This window comes from Sapajus apella, unplaced genomic scaffold (genome assembly GCF_009761245.1).
Source record: "Sapajus apella isolate SASKATOON/1434 unplaced genomic scaffold, GSC_monkey_1.0 scaffold71, whole genome shotgun sequence".
NCBI classification, from domain to species: domain Eukaryota; kingdom Metazoa; phylum Chordata; class Mammalia; order Primates; family Cebidae; genus Sapajus; species Sapajus apella.
Genome location: NW_022437011.1, coordinates 438,100 through 460,833, shown reverse-complemented (window position 1 = coordinate 460,833; position 22,734 = coordinate 438,100). Strand labels below are relative to the sequence as shown.

General features: G+C 41.8%; 1 protein-coding gene across 1 annotated transcript; it reads left to right on the top strand.

Moving 5' to 3' along the window:
* The first annotated feature begins 6,993 nt into the window (after window positions 1-6,993).
* LOC116531437 (cAMP-dependent protein kinase type I-beta regulatory subunit-like) lies at window positions 6,994-19,991 on the top strand. The gene is made up of 3 exons (XM_032250158.1): window positions 6,994-7,120; window positions 7,962-8,160; window positions 19,878-19,991. Exons 2-3 carry the CDS (start codon window positions 7,984-7,986, stop codon window positions 19,974-19,976), a joined length of 276 nt encoding a protein of 91 aa, XP_032106049.1. The 5' UTR covers window positions 6,994-7,120; window positions 7,962-7,983; the 3' UTR covers window positions 19,977-19,991.
* The last annotated feature ends 2,743 nt before the right edge of the window (window positions 19,992-22,734 follow it).

Below are 22,734 nucleotides of genomic sequence, written 5' to 3'. Positions count from 1 at the left end.
ACCGCTGGTGGGAACAGAAGGAAGAGAAGTGGGCGGCAACGCTGGGGTACGAGCCAGGCTCGGAGCCTGTCTGTCCTTGGGCGGCTTGTCAGGGCCCAGCCCGCGGCAGTGGCCGGAGCGACAGCCAGGGTGATCCTCGCGTCCCCTCAGACGAGGCAGCTCTGTGCCTACTGTTTAAACTTTTGTGTTAAAACCTAAGGCACAAACACAGACATTAGCCTAGGCACACAGGGTCAGGATCATAAGTATCACGGCCTTCCACCTCCATATCTTGTCCCTGGAAGGTCTTCATGGCTGTAACACAGATGAAGCTGTCCGTGACTTCTTACGATAACAACGCCTTATTCTGGAATACCTCCTGAAGGACCTGCCTGAGGCTGTTTTACAGTTAACTTTTTTTTAATAAGTAGGAGTACATACTAAAATAATGACAAAAACTATAGTATAATCAATAAATAAACCAATAACATAGTTTATTGTCATTATTGAGTATTATATACTGCATATAATTATATGCGCTATATTTTTATATGACTGGTAGCACAGTAGGCGTGTTTACACCAGCATCACCACAAACGTGAATAATGTGTTGCACTAAGACCTTAAGAGAGGTATGATGTCACTAGGCCATAGGAATTTTTCAGCTTGTTACAGTCATATAGGGCCACCAAGGTAAATGCCATTTGTCATTGACCAAAACATTCTTTTGTGCTGCATGGCTGTATATAATTTGGACATATGTATTTCCATCTGAATAAAAGTTTTACTACTTGATGTTACTTGGCTTCTCTGAGCTCCATTTTATCTATAAAATTAGAATAAATACATTTAAAAAAATGAACTTCAGCATGGTTGGGAATAGTATACAAAATGATGGAATTAGTGGACCCCCAAACCTCTCTCCATTCCGCTCCAGGTTTTAGAGATTTTTATACTTCCTCCACCCTCCTTTTTTCAAAATTTGTTTAAGGGGAAGGATTCTAGTCAGATCACTCATACTTTAAGACTTCAAGATTCACCTGCCCAAGCATGTGTTTACCAGGAGTCAAAGGTTTTAAGTCAAAAGAATGAATCTTTAACTGTGGAATTTTAGGAATTACTTACTTATTGGGGGAGATATTTATTTGCTCAGATATTCACTTCCCTATGCTTCTGAGTTCCAACCACAGAAGTGGTAGACAGTCTGCTAGCTAGACTATAAAACAACCAACTGGGCGAGGTGATACTAAGGAATATTAAAAAGAGAGTTTTCTACATAGTCATGTTTTTTATTTAAACACACACACACACACACACACACACACGCCCCACACACACACATTCAGGCAAGTTTCTTATTTCTTCCATGGCTACCTAATACAAAAGCAAGAAGTACCTAATATTTGCCTTGGAAGAGCAGAACTTCCAAATAGAATATTATTGCCAACAATGGCTTTGTTATACAGTCATTCAACCCAGGGAAGCACCAGCGTAGGAATTAAGGTAGCACTTGCACATTTGCATTTGCCATGTAAATATACACAACGGGTGAAAGGGCTTTGCTTCTTTTAAAGGGAAAGAACACCTTCTTGCCAAGGAAGAGAGGTCATAAAAAATGCATTCAGTTCAATTTCTGAGCCTTATTTTGAAGTATCTAAGGATAATTTCTCAGCACCATTAGTAAGATCAGCATTCTGAGCTGAAATGTAAGCTTTGGATCACGGCTTGAGATGGAAAGATAGAACTTTGGACAAATGATTTCCTACATTCTAGACGTCTACTAATCTTGTTCCACTAGTACTATTTAGACTAATAGGTAATATTTAAGTCAGTCCCTTTAATGACCAAATGAGGTAGGCGCTGTTAGAGGTTTATTTCATAGCTGAGAAAATGTGGCTTAGGTGACATCCATCAAAAAGTGGTGGAAACAGATCCTAGCTCAGGTGGTCTACCGAAGTAAAAAGGAGGCTTAAAATCTTTAAACTTGAAGGCCAGATGAAATTTCCGCTTCCTGGCCCATCCTACTGTCTCTAATCATCATTACTGTCAGCTGATTCTCAGTTTCTTCTTTGTACTGGATACTTCAAATGTGTTATAAGTTGCATAACATCAAATCCTTCACAACATAGATTAAAGACAGGCATTACCATCAAGCTTTCATACTCTAGGCAGTAAATGCCAAAGGGTTAAAATTGTACTGGGCAAGAGCTCATAAACCCCCAAAATCTTTCCATCCTCCTGTCTCACTAGTTGGAAATACACTTGAATTATCTCAACAATCAGAATTTACATTTTTTTAATTAAAAAATTTTTTTTATGGAGACAGGATCTCACTCTGACCCAGGCTGTTCTTTCTGCCTCAGACTTCCAAGAGCTGGCACCTCAGGCATGCACTGCCATACCCAACTAATACCAAGAATTGAAGTTCAGTGTCATCTCTACTTTTGAAAATCTTTGGGTGATAACACTATGGATGAAAAGGACACAAGTTCCCTTTTATTTAGGAAGGTCTACTCTAACCACTGCCCACTAATTTAATATTTTTTTCAACTATGTTTTTATAAAGATTGTAAAGGAAATATCAACTTGTCCATTGATATTTTGCTAGTATACGTAGGCAGCTGAAAGAATAGCTTCACTTTACACAGGCACATACACGTGCATGGTGTTGAGTATGGATATCTCTCTATATATGTGGATATATATATCCATCCTTGCATAAGTTCCTATTTTTGTGATTTGCTATCTATTGAGAATAAAATATTGCCACCTGGTGGAAGTTGGAAGTTGAAATATCAGTGCCTTCAAAGTTCACTCAGCTTTGTTCAACTTGGTAAATATCCATTTGCTTCCATCCTGTCTGAGGTCATCTGCAGAGTATCTGGTCACAAAAATAAGTAAGACATGGTTTCTGCCCACAAAGAACACAATATCACAAGCATGAAAGTGTGAAAACTACCAAGGTTATGCCTTGGACAAACTGCAGTGCAGAGGACCGCACCCAGCAAGGGCATGAGGGAAGGCTACCTGGAGTGAATGACTCTTGCCTGGTGGATTTCTGAGAAGTAGCTAGGTGCAGTGGGGAACAGTAGATGAGTGGGAACAGCATGAACCGTAGCCTGGAAGTATGAAGAAGTGTTAAGTTTTTCAGAGAAGCAAACATTTCATAGACTTAGAACTTAAAATTTGGGAAGAGGAAGAGACAGAAGATGAGATTGCCAAGCTGTCACAGACTGGTCACAGAAGACTTAAAATACCATGCTGCGATTGTACTTTACTCTGTTAAGTGGGTCAGGGAGATAGTTAAGATTTAGTAGATCAAGCCTTGGAAGAGAGGAGCATAATTTGAAGGAATGTAGATAACTATGATGGATCTGGCTTAAGTTCTATCAGTGAGAGAGAGGCAGGACAGTGGAAGTTACAGAAAGGCCATGTGGTATTGGACTCACATTCAGAGAGTCTCAAATATCAACATTTAATATTATCTTCAAATGAAATTGTGCATTCAGTCTCAGATACACACTGAGAATTTTCAAAGAATATATTATCAAGTGATTTTAAACTTGTATTCTAATATATTGATACATCCTGTAACACAGTCTGAATTTTTTATAAGTCCTATAATTTTCTCATGAATAACACCATTTTACTTGTATTGAAACCATTAGTTCATTCAATTTAAGTATTTAATACATATAGTGACAAGTAATTTAGCATTTTTTTTTTACTGTTAACATACTGAAAGTTTCATGAAATGAAAGTGTCTTAGGCCTTTTTTGAGCATTGCAGAGGTCTAGTTAGCCAGTGGTGAAAAATTAGATAAAGAAGAGAATTGAAAAATAGTTTTTGAAGATTCCTGAGCAGACATGTCATGTATTCATTATAAACACGGGATGGCCAACTGGTAGATTAAAGAGAAAGGGGGAATCTAAATAGACTTCCTGGTTTCTGCTGAAGTGTCTCATAGATGGTAGCACTTTTAGCTGAGGCACAGGTAAATGAAGGATAGGGCATGTTTTATGGGAAAAGAAATAGTTCCATTTTGGATATGTGGAAATTGAAAGTCTTGAGAGCTAGTCAAATGGATTTTTCTAGGTAGCAATTAAATATGTGAAATTGAAGCTCATGGCAGTGTCTAAGGCTGAATTTAGGAATTATTAGCCTAGGGAAGGTAATTAAAACTATGAAAATGGTGAGATCACTTAAGGAGAGCTTGTAACCTGCAAAGAGCAATAAACTCAGCTTGCTTTCTTGGGATTCTTCTTAAATCTGAAAGATGTTTTCACAAGGGCAGGTGAGTTAACCTTTCTTGTGCAAAGTGTGACTAACTAAAGCCATCTTGATTACGAAAACATGTAAAGAAAAGAAGAGCAAACCAGTAAACAAACTAGGTTTAGAGGAGGAATTTGAAATTCTCTGCTAATTGATGAAACCAAAATGTCTATCACAGAAGTACTCAAAGTAGAAACACAGCATAAAATAAATATTCCATGGAGAGAGAAGAAAAAATAATTGGACAGTAGGAAATTTCAGGAAAGATTTATGAGGTTAAAGAAGAATTCTTCAGCCAGTTTTCCAGTCTTGATTCAGTGTCTTCTGTCATTGCCAGAAAACTAAGGATAAATTTTTCACGCAGTTTGATGAAGAAAAATGAAGAAGTTGGAACTGGCCTCATTTGTATCTATTGGTAATAACTGAAGCTAATTTCTCAAAATGGGCACACAAAGAAAATATTTGTGGTGGGCTGAAAAATGACCACCAAAGATATTCCGATCTTAATCCCTGCAACCTATGAATGTTACCTTATATAATAAAATGGACTTTGCAGATGTGATTAGATTAGGGATTTTCAAATGGAGAGATTATCCTGGATTATTTGGTGGGTGGATCCTAAATGCAGTCACAAATTTTCATATAAAGTGCAGATGGAGGGAGATTTGACAGAGGCAAAGAAGGCCATATGACCTAAGGAAATGTAAGCAGAGTCAGAGAAGATGTGATTCTACTGGCTTTGGAGATAGAGAAAGGGCCATGAACCAAGGCATGCAGGTCTGACACTTTCTCTAGAAGCTAGAAAAGGCAAAGAAAGGACCCAAGAGAGTACAGGCCTGACCATGCATTGGTTTCAGCCCAGTGATTTTGTAAAAGCTTTCAGAACTAAAGAAAAATAAATTTGTCTTGTTTTAGGCCACCAGCTTTGTGATGATTTGTTACAGTAGCAATTACAAAACTAAAACAGTGCTTTAAACTTATAAAATAATGTTGCTAGAGATCTCCAAAGTTATTTAAAAAAACTTTATTTAGCAGAAGTAAAGTTATTTAATGTTTTGACAAAATAAAGTACAAAATAAAGCCTCAGAAAAGGTTAGCACTATTCCAGTCTTATTCTCTGGAGAATGCTGACAGATGAAATTTAGTCTTGAACTATGAGAGTGACATGATCAGTCGGGTTAGTCCAACTTGAGTAGACTAAGATTTGGTGCCTAGGAAATGCTAATAATTTGTCAACCATCCAAACAGAAAAATGAATAAATATTCATCCATTACAGTTGGCAGGGTCACTTCCATCATGGCATTTTTTGTTTTGTTTTAGTTTATTTTTAAGTTCCTATCTATGATCAGAGAGGGACCTGATTCTGTCATAATTGGAAAGCTTTATCTGTGAAGTAATTAGAGTCATTTTTCTGAATTTTCCAGTGGTCTTTTTCAGGCCCTTCTCAGGTTCCAGAGTAATGATAGAGAGATGAGACATAAAGTGCTCTGGTTGGGTCTTTGGAGGGTAGAGATTGTCCTGGCTTTGAAGTATGAGCCTTGAAAAGGATCTCAAAGATCCTATCAACTTGACATTGCTTCCTGATTGCCCTGTATGTGATTATCTACCTGATCCAGATCTCCAGCCTTTCTTGGGGACTACGGTCATACCAGCAGGAATTTAGACAAATACCTCTGTCCATATACCCCTTGTGTGTCATGTAAGAATTGGATTGAGGACTTCATGGAAAAATGGACAGAGCTACCTACATTACACGAGATTTTGATTAACAATGATTTCTATGATCTCCTCAGAAAGATGTTTTACTTAAATGACATGTCATGGTATTTATTTGGAGAAATACAATGTCACAAAACATTCACAACTGTTGAAATAACTGAAGTATTCATTGTTTTACTTTGCTTTTTCAGTTTACTGGGGCTTTGACAGTTTAAAAATAAAGCTTGGAGAAAAGTTACAAAGTAGGGTGTAATACATTTCTGAAATACACTAAGACTATAGGTGCAGGAGTATCACTGTTACTTTCCTGGTTTGATCATTGGGAGGCATCCAGTTGATATACAACCTTCTGAGGGAACTTGATTTGGAGAGAAGACAGAGAAGGATTCTCTATGGTTGGAGGAATGTGGATTACATTGTTTTAATAGAATACATGTTATGATAAATGTCAGTCACACACTCATTAATATAACTTAAGGCTCCTCCTAGGCTTTGGTGACCTCTGGAACCCCAGGGAAAGTGGGAAAGAATTTAGGAAGACCCCGATTTCTCACTGGGCATTGGGGTGAAGCCGGTGGCCCTAACCTGTGGGAGTCAGCTGGGGGAGGAGTGCTGGGCCCACCTGGCCACCCCCTTCTGGCCCTTAAGTGAGAGCGAGATCCCAGGGAACAGGCATGCTTGCTGGGTACGGGTGTCCTATAGAGGCAGGGATGTGACCCTCCCAGGTGTGAGCAGCTCAGGCGGCTGCGGTGGGCGTGAAGGTGTGTGTGGGGGTGCCCAGATCACCACCTGGCAACCCCACGGCCTGCACCAGCTGGGGTGGGCGACTCAGGGTCTGAGTGGAGGGGGCGAAGGGTGGCAAGAGCGGGGGTCCAGGCCGTGCTGCGTATGAACCTGCGCCGGTGGGGGATGGGGCGGGGGCGGGGCCCGGGCCCGGCGGGGAAGGGGAGAGTCTGGGTGGGCCGGGGTTGCGGGGGGGGGGGGGGGGGGGGGGGGGGGGGGGGGGGGGACGGGCTGCGGGCCTGCCTGGGCGGCGGGGCGGGTGGCGGCGCCGCTGCAGTGCGGGTACCCGCTAGCTCGCTTACCCGTAGTCCCCGCGCCCCGCGTACCGGCGCAGCCACTTCCTGGCCTCGGGCGCCGCGCATCCAGGTACGTGGGGCTGGGCTGGGGTCTGTGTCGGGATCCCCGGGCCTGGGACTCCCCTCAGGCATGCGGGCATCTAGGAGGGTTCGGCCCCCAGGGAGTGGGGGGACGCGCGGGGCGGAGCCGGTCCTGGGGCGCCCAGTCAGGGGTCCCCGGAGCCTCCTCACCGGCGCAGGGGCCGGGGCTGGGGCTAGGGCTGCGGGATCTTGGGGTGGAGGCCGCTTTCCCCGGTGGCGGCTCGGCTGGGCTGTGGTCCTGCGCTCTGCGTTGCGGGGCGGGAGCGGCCGGGCCTGGCCTTGGTGACTTCGCCTGCGCAGCCGCCGCGTTTGTTTCCCCCCATTTCCCCCGCCCGGCTCCCCTTGTTTACCTGCGTTTCTGCTTTTTCCTGTGAAAAGGCCCGCCCAGCCCATCCACAGCTTTATCCTCCTCTCTCCCTCCCCTGAGGCCGCGCGCAGGGCCCCCCCCAGCATTCACATTTCACACGAGTGCCCCCAGAAAGGGGGGATGGAGAAGGGCGAGGCCCTGTAACCCCCGGGATGGACCCACAGGGCGCCGGGCCCCCCTACTCCTCCCACCGCGGAATCCTCGGAGCCGCAGAAGGGACTTCCCAGCCGCGTGCGCCTGTGTCCGAGCCCCTCACCCCTGCCGGGTCTGTTGAGAGGGAAAGCTCTGGGGGTCGTTACGTTTAACAACTCACCTGGCCCCCCGGAATGAAAGATCTTTGACAAATGAGAAATCAGTGACTTTCTTACCCGCTCCTTGGAGAAGCCTGATTCACGCCGCCTGAGTTTATCCGGCGCGCAGCCCCGGGCCGCTCTCAGGCCTCGGTGATCTGTTTTCTGGACAGGAAGGAAGCAGCAGCACTCGCCATGGCCTCCCCGCCCGCCTGCCCCTCGGAGGAGGACGAGAGCCTGAAGGGCTGTGAGCTGTACGTGCAGCTGCACGGGATCCAGCAGGTCCTCAAGGACTGCATCGTGCACCTCTGCATCTCCAAGCCCGAGCGCCCCATGAAGTTCCTCCGGGAGCACTTAGAGAAGCTGGAGAAGGTGAGTGGCCCCCACCGTCCCGCCGTTTCCCTGTTTTCTGCAGTAGCTGATAGGGACAGGCCTTTGGGGAGCTTTGGCGAAGTCTTTGAAATCTCATGCATGTTCTATGTGTGGGTGTGTTTAACTGGGAAGAATGCCCCTTAGCTTGCAGTGGCTTCTCAAATGGAGCTGACATCCCAAAATATAAGCCACCTAACAGGGCCCTAAAATTCCACGGGGGTCTCATTTTCTGCTGCGTTCTGTTGACCAGTGAGGTGCTATGGAATGCTTGCAATAGAACCAGGAGGTGTGTCTCTGGGCAGGGCGGCAGCCCTGGTGAAGAGGGGCAGAGTCTGAGCCACCCCCTCGAGGCCAGCCAGGGCTGAGTGGCAGGAAGAAGCCTCCCATGGAGGGTTTTTCTCCACTTGTATGTCAAGCGGGGTGCATGTTTGTGAGGCTTTCATAAAGCACCTGGGATAAACCCACACAGACCGGCAGGGATGGCCCAGCTCTCAGGGTGCCATCCAGGCCAGCTGGGCTTGGCCTCTGGTGCTCCGGCCTTTGTGAGTAAGTTCTTCTGTGGTGGTGACTTAAGCTGACAAACTGTTCCTTATTTGATGGCAAAACACAGCATGGGAGTTTCCTCAGCAAGATGTGATCTTTCAGAAGATATGCAAAATGACAACATCATCAATCTTTTTTTTTTTTTTTTTTTTTTTTTGAGACAGGGTCTGGCTCTGTTGTCCAGGCTGGAGTACAATGGCATGATTGCAGCTGACTGCAACCTCCACCTTTCAGGCTCAAGCCATCTTCCCACCTCAGCCTCCTGAGTAGCTGGGACTACAGGTGCACACCACTATGCCTGGCTGATTTTTGTATTTTTTGTAGAGATGGGTTTTTGCCATGTTGCCCAGGCTGGTCTCGAACACTCCTGAGCTCAAGCGATCCTCCCTGCTCAGCTTTCCAAAGTGCTGGGATTACAGATGTGAGCTATGGCACCTGGCTCATCTGTTTTTTTTTTTTTTTCTTTTTTTATTTTTGAGATGGAGTTTTGCTCTTGTTGCCCAGGCTTGAGGGCAATGGTATAATCTCGGCTCACTGCAACCTCTGCCTCCTGAGTTCAAGCAAGTCTCTTGCCTCAGTCTCCCGAGTAGCTGGGATTACAGGCATGTGCCACCATGTCTGGCTAATTTTGTATTTTTAGTAGAGAAGGGGTTTCACCATGTTGGCCAGGCTGGTCTCGAACTTCTGACCTCAGGTGATCCGCCCGTCTTGACCTCCCAAAATGTTGAGATTACAGACATGAGCCACCGTGCCCGGCTCATCTGTGCTTTTTAGCATCAACAGGTCCTGTGTTTTTATTGCTGGGCAGTGTTCTGTTATATAGATGGATTGCAGCTTGTCTGTCCTGTGCCTGGTCTAGGAACCTTTCCAGTTTTTGCTGACTACAAATAAAGGTGCTATAAATACTCATCTTATAGGTTTTCAGTGTGGAAGCAGGTTTTTATTTCACTTGAGTAAATGGTTAGTAGTGAAATTTCTGGGTCATAGGGTAAGTGTATGTTTATAAGAAACTGCCAGGCTGTTTTCCAGAATGTCTGTCCTATCTTGTGTTCCAAGCAGCCGTGTTTCTTGTTCCTCAGTATCGGCACCCTTTAATATTGTCAATTTTTAAAAAAATGGTTAGCCATTTCTAATAGATATATGGTGGCACTTAAAGTGTGTGTGTGTGTGTGTGTGTGTGTGTGTGTGTGTTTTAGACAGAGTTTTGCTCTCTTGCCCAGGCTAGAGTGCAATGGTGTGATATTGGCTCACTGCAGCCTCTGCCTCCTGGGTTCAAGTGATTCTCCTATCATAGCCTCCCTCAGTAGCTGGGATTACAGGCACCTGCCCATCACCACGCCTGGCTAATTTTTATATCTTTAGTAAAGATGGAGTTTCACCATGTTGGCCAGACTGGTCTTGAACTCCTGAGCTCAAGCTCTGCCTCCCACGTGCTGGGATGCGTGAGCCACCACAACTCACTCTAAAGTGGTTTTGTTTTACATTTCCTGCTGATGAAAGTTGTTGAGGATGTTTTCATATGCTTATTTTCCACTCAAATATCTTCTTTGGTGAAGTGTCTGTTCATATCTTTTGTCCATTTTTCGTATTAGGTTGTCTGTTTTCTTACTACTAAGTTTCAGAATTTTTTAATAAACTGTCAGATATTTAATTTATAAAATATTTTCTTCTAGTGTGTGGCTTGTTTATCTATTTATTTTGAGATGGAGTCTTGTTTTGTTGACCAGGCTGGATATGGTGCTTTGATCTTGGCCCACTGCAAACTCCACCTCCCGGGCTCAAGGGATTCTTTACCTCAGCCTCCTGAGCAGCTGGAATTATAGGCGCCTGCCACCATGCGCAGCTAATTTTTGTATTTTTAGTAGGGACGGGGTTTTGCCATGTTGGCCAGGCTGGTCTCAAACTACTGACCTCAAGTGATCTGCCCGCCTCGGCCTCCCAAAATGCTGGGATTACAGGTGTGAGCCACTGTGCCTGGCCACAGTTTGTCTATTTCAAGGACTTGTTTTATTTCACTTAAGTTGTTAAATTTATGAATATAGAGATTTTGGTAATGTTCTCTTACCCTTTTAATGTCTGTAGTGCTTGGGTTATTTCATTCCTTAGATGGTAATTTCTGGATTTTCTTTTTTGCCCGATCAGTCTGGCTAGAGGTTTATCAATTTTACTGATCTTTTCAAAGGGTTAGATTTTAATTTCATTGATTTTCTCTATTTTCGTTTAGATTTTATGGTTTCTCCTCTTATTTCTGTTATTTCGTTTCTTCTGAAGTCTTTGGGTTTTATCTCTTCTTAAAATTTCTTTGGGTTTTAGCTCTTCTTAAAATTTCTTAAGGTGAAATTTTAGATGACTGATTTGAGACTTTTTTTTTCCTGACAGAAATATTTAATGCTACATATTTTTCTCTAAAGCTTTGTTCTAGCTACAGCTCACAGTTGTGATATGCTGTATTTCCATTTTCTATTTAGCCCAAAATATCGTCTGTTTTCCCTTGAAATTTCCTCTTTGGCTTATCTTATTTAGAAATTTGTTGTTTAATTTCCAAATATTTGGGGATGTTTTTTGATATCTCTCTGTTATTTATTTCTAGTTTAATCCCATTATGGTCAGGGAACATATTTTGTATGGTTTTAAATCTTTATTTTGTTAAGGTGTGCTTTTTGGCTGATAATATGCTTTATCTTGGTGAATGTCACATGTGCCCTTGGAATCAATGTGTGCTGCTGTTGGATGGTGTGTTCCGTAGATGTTGGTGAGGTCTAGGTGAGTCTTTTGCATTCCTGCTCATTTTCTGGCCTCTTGCTATACTTACTGCAAAGAACAGCATTGAAACTTCCAATTATAATTGTATATTTGTCTATTTCGCCTTTAATTCTACCAGTTTTTGCCTTATGTCTTTTGAAGCTCTGTTATTAGTTGCATATGCATTTGGGATTATTACTATATTTTCCTGGTGGATAAACCCTCCTATCATTATTCAGTGTTTCTCTTTGTTCCTTGTAATTTTCCTTGTTCTGAAGTCTGCCTTATCTGATATTAATATAGCCACATTATTAGGATTTATGTGATTAATCTTTTTCTATCCTCTTATTTTGGCTATATCAATAAAATGTGATTCTTATAGATAGCATATACTTGGTTTTTATTTTTTATATAATTTGACAGTTTCTGTCTTTTAATTGGTGTGTTTAGACTATTCACATTTTTTAAAAAGAAAATACTATTTATTGCTATATATGTAGTACATATAGTATATATACTAGAGTATATGGTATGTCTTAGTATGATTTTTCTTTGAGTTTGTCTTGTTTCCCTTTGCAGATCTTGATATACATTTATGTCTTTCAGGAAATTTGGGAAGTTCTTAACCATTATTTCTTAAGATCGTTACTTTTATATATATTACCTCATTTATAAGTCATATATATTTAATGTAATTATTGATATGACTGGATTTAGGTCTCCCATTTAATTATTTTTCTATTTGTTTTCTCTGGTTTTTCTTCCTATGTTTCTTTTTTCCTTCCTTTCGATTATTTGATTATTTTTTAATACTTGTCTTTTTTACTGTTTTTCTTTAAGTGATTGCTATAGGCATTACAATATAATAATAACCTTATATAGACTTTTTAGAGTTCCCCCTTGGTAGCAATAGTACAGCCTTGCCTGTGTGTGCATATGTGTGCATCTGGGCAAGTGTTTGTACATGTCACTCACACACACAGCACACTCACTCCATCACCTGCCATGGCAGCTGTCCCCCCACGCCACCTCTCCCACGGCAGCAGCAGCATCTGAGGATTCAGCCTCACCCTCCTGGAGGACATCACCCCAGCTCCAGCCTGCCACACACAGGGGCACCAGCCTTGCAGGGCAAAGGCGGAAAAGCCTGAGTTCCTAGGAATGGAGGATGAGAAAGAAGCAGAAGGCAGGGGGTCCACCATCAGAGCCAACCCCAGGAGAACCCCACACCCTGCCCCAGCACGCCAGGGGCCAGGGCCCACAGGCAAGGAGGGAAGGGTGTGGTCTCAAAAGCATGTGTGGGTTTGCACCCAGCTCCATGATCTTGGCGAACCAACATTCTCCCTCTGAACATCCATTTTCTCATCTGTGAGATGGGAGTATGAACATCTCATCTGGCTAGGCCTGCATGAGAATTCAATGAGATAAAGTATGCAAAGCACCAAGTGCAGTGTGTGGGTTCCTACACTGGGAGGGACTGACTCCAAAGGCAGGAAGGCACTGATGGTGAGGTCCCCTCCCAACACAGGAACACCCGGGGTAGGAAGGACAGAGAGAACAGCTAGAGGAAGGGGTAGGCAGATACCATCTCAGGACATCACACAGTGTCATGCTCACTAAGTAGTGAGCTGGGAGGGCCAGAGGACACTAAAGACTCTCCCTTCCTGCAAAGCTGGGACTTGGGGTAGGAGCTCAAACCTAGATCTCCTCCTCTGAGCTTGCCCAAGGCAGGGTTGTGGTGAGAGGCTCTCTGAGGAGGCAGCCTTGGCCCTAAAGCAAGTGCTGAATAGTGGCCCAAATGCACACACATGCACACACAGGCAAGGCTGTACTATTGCTACCAAGGGGGAAGGTACATGGAATTGTGTGTGCACATGCATTAAAACACGTGCACTTACCCAGATGCATAGCTGTGCACACACCTGGACATGCTCAATTTACTCCGAGGTGGTGGATGTAAGGGGTATGTTTGCATGCACATGTACATGCTCACACATATGCTCAACTGGATGTGCACACACTTATACACATACTTAATATGCACATGTCCACACGTGTACTTACCTAGATGTGCACATGCACACACATGTACTTACCTGGATATGTACATGTTCATATGTATGTACACATGCTCACACATGTACTTACCTGGATGTGTACACGTTAACACATATGTGAACATAGTCGCACTCATGTTCTTACCTAGATGTGTACATACTCACCCACATGTACTTACCTGGATGTGCACACACACACATATGTACTTTCCTAGATATGTACACATTCACACGTATGCACATGCTCACACACGTGCTTACCTAGATACACACACACTGACATATATACTTACCTGGAAGTGCACATGGGCACACATATGGACATGCCATTTGCTTCTGAAGGTGAGCAGGGGCCCTCACCTATGCTCACACCCTCCTGTGTAAACTCTGTCCCTAGTCTCACTGGGATGTGCATCTTCATCTTCTGTTTTTATCTTATTTTATTTAATTTTTAATTTTCTTAATATTTTTATAGAGATAATATCTCCCTATGTGGCTCAGGCTGGTCTTGAACTCCTGACCTCAAGTGATCTGCCAGCCTTTGCCTCCCAAAGTGCTGGGACTACAGACGTGAGCCACCGTGCCCGGCCCAGCCTGTTAATTTCTAATTATTTTCTTTTCTTCTTTCCTTTCCCTTTTCTCTTTTGTTTGTTTTACTCTCTATGTGAGGGCTGGTACACAGTAAGTGCACAGTAAATGATCAAGATCTGTGTTTCTCTTCCAGCCTTGCCACTGAATGGTTGGGTTCCCCTGAACAAATCCTTTACCCTCTCTGGGCCTGTTTCCCTGCATCATGGCTGGGGATGATTTGCCCCTGCGAGGTGGGTGTATGGGTCCTGGTCTCAAATACAAGTGGCCCTTGAGACTTAGGGTTTCACAGAGTGCGGAGGGGATGTCTTAGGGCCACTCATAGAATTGCTCCAGGGAGATGGTCCAGAAACACCTCTCACACCTGCTCAGCATGCAGTGGATGGCCCCGTGGAAGTCCAGTTTTATGTTCACAGCAAAATTGATGGAAAGATACAGAGATTTTCCATATACCCTGCCCTCACACAGGTATAGTCTTCCTCTTTATCAATATGCCTCGCCAGGCTGGTACACTTATTACAATGAAGAAAGCTACATTGAAAAAGCATAATCATGCAAAGCCATAGTTTACATCACTCTTATTCATGTACATTTTGTCAGTCTGGATAAAAATGTAATAACATGTATACATCATTATAGTACCATAGATTTCCACTACTTAAAAAATATTCTGTGTTCTGCCTATGTGCCCTTTTCCTGCCCTTCCCAAACATTTGGCAGCCACTGATCTTTTTTACTATATTCATAGTGTATGAATATAGTAAATATTCTTTTCAGAATGTCATGTACTTAAAATCATATAGTAAGTAGCCTTTCAGATTGGCATCTTTCACTTGGTAATATACATTTAAGTTTTCTTCATGTCTTTTAATGACTTAATCACTCATTTCTTTTTAGCACTAAGTAATAATTCATTGTATGCCTGTAGCACATTTTATCCATTTACCTATTGGAGGTCATCTCAGTTGCTTCACAAATTGATCGAATTTTTATATCCATGCTTATGAGGGAGTTTTTTTGTTTGTAATATTACTGTTGAGTTGCGGTTCAGGGCAATGCTAACAATATAGAATTGGTTGGGATATAGTTTTTCTTTTTATTTGGGGGAAGGGGTAAGAATTGTAGTGTGTAGAATACCATCATTTCTTTCTAAGATGTTTGGTAGAATTCACCAGCCTATCTGGCTGTACCTGGAATTCTCCTTGTAGAAAGGTTTTCCTATGACTCTTTTATTTTATAGGTCTAGGGTAATGCAGGTTATTCTTGATTGAGTTTTGATAATTTTCATTTTTCAAGGAATTTGTGAATTTTATTTGTCATGCTTATTAACATAAGTTCTATAATACTGCCTTTTTGTAGCATCTGTACAATCTGCAATAATGTCACATTACTCATTTCTGAAGTTAGTAATTTGTATTTTCTCTTTTTCCTGGGCAGTCTAGCAAGATAGAGGTTTATTGCTTTTATTGATCTCAAAGTGTTTGGTGTTATTGACTTTCCTTACTGTTTTAATGTTTTACTGATTTTATTTTTGATATCTTGGTCCTTTAGCCCCATTGTTTTTTAAAAAAATTATAGCCTGGGTAGTTTAAAAACAAATAAATTGGTTTTTCACAATTCCGGAAGTTACAAAGTTCAATATCAAGGTGTTGTTAGGCTTGATGTGTGTTGAGGGACCACTTCATGATTCATAGATGAAATATATTTCCTTGTGTGCTAACATGGCAGAAGGGCTGAACAGGCTTTCTGGTATCTCATATATAAAGATATTAATCAATTCGTAAGGACGTAGTCCCCATGACCTAATTACTTTCAAAAAGCTTTACCTCCTAATTATATCACCTCTGTGATTTAGTTTCAACATACAAATTTTGAAGAGACCCAAACAATCAGACCAAAGGAGATATTTATGATTTTCTTTCATCTGCATCCGTTGGGTTTTGTGTTCTCTTCTTTTTTCTAATTTCTTAAAATAGAAGTCAAAGTAATTGATTTGAGACTCATCTAATATAGACATTAAGTGCTAAAAATGTGTGTTTAAGCATAGTTGTAGGGACATTCAACAATTTATGATATGTTGTACTTTTATTTTTATTCAGTTCAAAGTATTTTCTATTTTTTTATTATTTCATTTGGGGTTATTTAGATTTGTGTTACTTAGTTCCCAAATGTTTAAGTACCACCTACAGCCGTTTTTGCTATTAATTTCTAATTTGATGGTTTTGTCGTCACAGCACATACCTTGTATGACTTAAACCCTTTTCACTTAATTTTTCCATTGAAAGTTATTGTATGGCCTAGAATGTGGTCTGTTTTGCTAAGTGTTCCGTGGGTACTTGAAAAGCATGGTGTTCAATTCTACTCTATTCTCATTGATTTCTGCCTCCTAGTTCTATCAGTTATTGAGTAAAGGTTATTGAACCTTCAGGTTACTTTGAAATTTTCTGTTTCTTTCTGAAGCTCTATCCATTTTGCCTCATATATTTTGAAGCTGTTATGTTATTCAGGGCGTAAACATTTAGTATATTTGTGTCTTCTTGACTAATTGAGCCTTTTATCTTTGTGATACGGCCTTGTTTATTGTGGGGACTATTTTTTGTTGTAAAGTCTACTTTGGTAATACACAGCCACTCCTGCTCAGCTTTCTTCTGTCAAGTGTTGACATTAGCCCTATCCAACTTTTTAATCAATTAGTACCTTTACATGTAAAGTGCATTTCTTATAGGCAGCATATAATTGAGTCTTGCTTTTTAGTTGAGCCCTAGAGTTTACATTTTTTTTCTTTTTCTTTTCTTTTTTATTTTATTTTACTTTAGGTGCATACTATATCTGGCATTTCTCCCCATGTTATCCCTCCCTACCCCCTGTTGTCTCTCCCCTACCCCCCAACTGTCCCCTGTGTGTGATGCTCCTCTCCCTGAGTCCATGTTTTCTCATTGTTCAACACCCACTTATGAGTGAGAATATACGGTGCTTGGCTTTCTGTTTTGGGTCAGTTTGCTGAGAATGATGGTTTCCAGATTCATCCAAGTCCCTACCAAGGACACGAACTCTTCATTTTTTATGGCTGTGTAGTATTGCATGGTGTATATGTACAACATTTTCTTTGTCCAGTCTATCATTGATGGGCATTTGGGTTGGTTCCACGTCTTTGCTATTGTACACAGGGCTGCAATGAACATATGTGTTCATTGTCTTTATAGTAGAATGATTTATAGTTCTTTGGGTATATAACCAGTAGTGAGATTGCTGGGTCAAATAGAATTTCTATTTCTAGATCCTTGAGAAATTGCCACACTGTCTTCCACAATTGAACTAATTTACACCTCCCTTGTTTACCCAACTGTGTAAGAGTGTTCCTATTTCTCCACATCCTTTCCAGCATCTGTTGTCTCCAGTTTTTAATGATCGCCATTCTAAATGGCGTGAGATGATGTCTCAGTGTGGTTTTGATTTGCATTTCTCTAATGACCAGTGATGAGCATTTTTTCATATGTTTATTGGCCTCATATATGTCTTCTTTTGAAAAGTGTCTGTTCATATCCTTCACCCAATTTTGAATGGGGTTGTTTGTTTTTTCTTGTATATCTGTTTTAGTTCTTTGTAGATTCTGGATATTAGCCCTTTGTCAGATGGGTAGATTGCAAAACGTTTTCCCATTCTGTTGGTTGCCGATTCACTCTAATGATGGTTTATTTTGCTATACAGAAGCTCTGGAGTTTAATTAGATCCCATTTGTCTATCCTGGCTTTTATTGCCATTGCTTTTGGTGTTTTAGTCATGAAATCCTTGTCTATGCCTATGTCCTGGATGGTTTTACCTACGTTCTCTTCTAGTGTTTTTATGGTGTTAGGTTTTATGTTTAAATCTTTGATCCATCTGGAGTTAATTTTAGTGTAAGGTGACAGGTAGGGGTCCAGTTTCTGCTTTCTGCACATTGCTAGCCAGTTTTCCGAACACCATTTATTAAACATGGAGTCATTTCCCCATTGCTTGTTTTTGCTGGGTTTGTCAAAGATTAGATGTTGTAGATGTGTGGTGTTTATTCTGGGGTCTCTGTTCTGTTCCATTGGTCTGTGTCTCTGTTTTGGTAATAATACCATGCTGTTTTGATTACTGTAGCCTTGTAGTATAGTTTGTAGCCTGGCAGTGTGATAATTGAGGTTTTCAGACTAGTGAAAATGCAAATATCCCATGATTAAAACCAGAAATACATTAGCTATAGAAATAAAAATATTTCTGTGCTATTGATAAATATCTACTTTGCTTTGTTCCTGTGCCTTAAAGTAGAGCTCTTAAAATATTCAAAATCTATCAAGTGATGAGCTTTTTTGTATACTAATGAGATGACCATTAGTTGGAGGTTGCCACCAACCATTGATTGGCATGGTTGCCAGGTGAACCTACCCTGTGATTAGAGGGTTGGAATGTTCATCCCCACCCCAAACCTCCCTGGAAAGGATAGGGACTGAATCTCTCACCAATTGCTAATGATAGGATCACTTGGAGGTTTCTAGAGGGTGATGCACTCAGAGAGAGCACAGAAGCTCCATGCTCTTTCCCACATATTTTCACTGTATAGCTCTTCCATCTTCCTGTTCATCTGTATTTTTTGTAATATCCTTTATAGTTAATGGGTAAACAAGTAAATCAGTCAAGTATTTACTCATAATCAGTAATAAGTAATGGGTTTACTTGAGTTCTATGAGCCACTATAGCAAATTAATTGAACCTGAGGTGGTGGTCATGGTAACTCCAAGGTAGAGCTGCTCAGTCAGAATTCGCAGAGGTCCAGATTTATGACTGGCGTCTGAAGTGGGAGTGAGGGGCATCACGTGGGCTGGAGACCTTAACCCGTGGATCTGATTTTATCTCCAGGAAGGGTCTGAATTCAGGTGAATTAGAAGACACCTGCTGCTGTCTGCTGGAGAAGCCCCTGCAGAATCCTTTGGTTCTGATGTGTGGAAAGAACCATACAGGTCTGTCACAGAAGTATTTTGTGTTTATTGTTGTGTAGGAGTATGAAAATTACTATTCTTTTCTATATTCTTAGAGAATTGAATGTTCATAGATTGATGACCATATTGTTAATACATCTAAACTACCAAAATGATCTACATATTTAATGCAATCCTTATTAAAATTTAAATTACATTTTCTTTCAAAAATATTTTTTAAAATCTTGAATTGTTCCTCTGTGTTTTACTGATATATTCTTTGGAGTTTTCTTAAAACACATGTTTTCAAGTCTTTGACTATCAGACCACATATCTTCATGACTTTAGTGTCAATCTTTGGTGCTCTGTTTTTCAAATCATGGTTTTAAGAATGCGTTTGATGCTTGTGGGCATAAAATAAGCACATTAAATGATTAGATATTTAGTACAGCTTCAGCAATCTGGCTTTGTTTGTGCTTATTCTTTCAGAGATTCTAAGCAGGTTGGTTATTGTGTTCTCCTGTGGTCACTGCTTCTTTTTCAGCATTAGGGAGCGCTCTAAGCCTAGGTTTGCCACATGTTCAAAGCTGCTGTGTTGTTCTGGCATGAAAGAACTAGAGGGCTTGAAGTGGCTACTCCAATCCACTGGCTTTGCAGGTTTTCCCACGGGACTGGGACAGGCCCAGAGATTCTGTTTATGGTCCCCTGGCTGGGATCAGGCACTTCAGTGCTCTGCACAGTGCAGGGCTCAGCACTGGGCTTCAAGGCAACATGTGCCTGCTTCACTTCCCTTCTTTTAAGCAAACAAACACTGCCTGTGTCTGTGCTGTGCTTCCTGGGGCAATGAGAGGAAGAGAACAGCAATCCCGTGGCTACCACAGCTGCTGTAATGCTGGGTCACACCCAAAGCCCGCAGCCAGAGATCAATACAGCACAGGGTGATAACTGAGGCCCACACTGCTACAGCCTGCCTGCCACTGAGGTTTATTTGTGTCTCAAGGCTGCTGAAGAGCATCAATGGTGATGTCGGCTGGTACACAAGACTGTCTCACCAAGGCTGGGAGTATCTATCTGGCACAGTGGCAGGTCCAGTAGCTCTGTTCACAGGCAACAGCCTGGAGTCAAGGCCACTAGGTTTTGCCTTGTGTTGGATTTCACCGTGGTCAGCCTGGCACCGGGTTGCCAGGCAAAGCTTTGAGCTCATGGTCCTCTCATTTCCCCTAGTGGATAGAGTCACTTTCTGCACAGTGCTGCTGAGGAATGGTGGGGCAGTCCCTTGCTCATAAATACTTAGCAGGGCAATGCCCAAAGCTCATGGAAATTAGGACTAGAAAAAACCTGGAACATGTCCCAGACCCATGCTGATAATGTTCTGCCTGCTGCTCAAGTTTACTCATGGCCAATGCCACTGGAGAAGGCCAGAAGTGACATGTGTGTATTGGTGTGTGCATTTTTCGTTGTCCATGGAGACACAACATGCAAAGTAACTCACTTTGGGATAATGCATACCACAATCCTAGGCAACTTTACATTTCTGTGGTTGAATGAAGGTTCAAAAACTCTCTGATCTAAAGGGACTACTGATCTAGGCCCTCTGAGAAGTGAAACTTTTAAAAAATACAAAATAGGAAATTGTGATCAATAATGCAGAGTTTCCACTGTGACGTTCCCTGTGTATGGCTTATTCAGAGCTCAACAGAAAAGAACACAAGTAAGCTGGTGGCCTCTGAAGCTCCAGCCCCATGCTCTTCAAGGCTGCAGTCCTGTGAGCTATTCTTGCAGTGTCCTTTGATGCAAAATAATGAAAATATTGGATTATCCTAAGAATATCATTTTAAAAGGAGGAATATCTGGGATTACCGTTTTTCTATTGCTGACCCAGAAAGCTGCCAATCCGTGGGCTAGCAGATTGAAAAAAAGTGTGACAAAACCATCAGAGATTGTGTAGTTACAGTGAAGGACATGGAGCCACCCCCATTTTCCACAGCAGGAATAAAACACAATTCTAGTTCATAAGGCAGGAATCAGTGAGGGAAGGGGAGTTGGACATGGATAAAACTGTAGAGCCAATTCACTGTTCCAGTACCGCTGGGCTACTTTTTCACTAAAGAATTCTTTTCTACAACCATTTACTGGTAAACACACATAAAAGACATCATTGTCTGTGAATGCCATTTTTGAAATATACATGTTCTGATCAAAGACCTGACCTACATTAGCTCGATTAACTTACATATGTGTTCCTTTCAGTGCTGTGGGCCATGTGATGTGTTAGTCACTATCCCTGAAAGTTTTCCAATTTAATGTTAGTTGCAATCAATGCCTTGGGTTATTCATTCTAATGCACTTTGCCTTCAGCCCACCTGTCCTTGGTCACCTGGTCTCTGCTCACCCATAATATGTCTGTTTCATTACTTCAACAATCATCTCCTGGGCTTTGCTTTAATAATCACTTAAAGCAAAGTGAGTTTTGCTTTCTGCCCTCTCTTGGGATATGGCCTGAAGACTGCTCCTCCTCACCTCTGAGAGACAACCAAGCTGCTTGAATTGATTTTTCAAACCAGCTCTTTGCCTACATGGTCCATTTTGATTCTATCAGCATAGGCTGAGAATATAGGATACATGTTCTTCAGTCCAGTGTCAGTTCCAGTCCATTTTATTCCCCTGTTTTAGCCCAGCATGGCTCCTGCCTCTAAACTTTTATTGCCTTTCCTTCTGCCATCACAGCTGGTTGCTGTTCTAGAGTTTTATCTCCCCCACTGACTAAAGTACAGATTGATTTCTGCATTGGGAGGAAAGAATTTAATTGGTGAATAGCAGTAACTTTTGTTCCCTTGCATTGAGCAAATTTACAAGCTACCTCCGTATTTCAAAAAATAGGGCCTTCAGGCAGAAGTAACACTTGAATCTGAACATCACCCATCTACCCGCAGCACTTAGCACCCAGTGAAGTGAAGTCGTTACTTGGAAAGCCTTAATAGGCACCATGGGACCCTAACAAACTCACGATTGGATGTGCATAAGCAGCCTGTCAACCATTAATATCTAAAGAACAAAGACGCAATCCAGCAGCTCGCCCCACTTTCCTATCAAGCTCAATTCCTGCTCACTTAATATTTGTTTATCCCAAATTAAATTATTTAAGGCATTTTCTCTATTAAAATCACAGCTAAACTACTATTATATACAATGAAAATATTTTTAGTCTTTCTCAGAAGTATAAGAATTAAATATCAATACTTTTAAAAGAATAAAGGTATTGTGGACTACTGTGCCCCAAAATTCAAACAGCAAACATAGCTCTTATGGAAAGATGAACAGAGAGAGCCCCAAAAGGTCTTGCCTTTCTGTTTTAATATTCTCAGGAGGTGATGAACTGATACAAGTTGTGTCCCAGGTCACTGTATACATCTGCCACAGCCACAGGGCCCACTTCAGCTCTGCACTGCAGAACTAAACAATAGCTCTGCATGTTGAAACTGATCAAAGCAAGCTATGCATACTAACGTATTGAAATAAATCAAATGCCATAGGATATACAGTCATTGAATAAGGTAACGGAAGAATTTATTTTGCTCATGAGGTAAAAGGAGAAGAAAACTCACTCTGAAATTCTATTAGGAGAGAAGGTGAATCATATGACTGGGGGATAAAACGAATGGAAATCTGAGAAGCCACAAGTAGAAATCAGAACACTGAGATCTTTA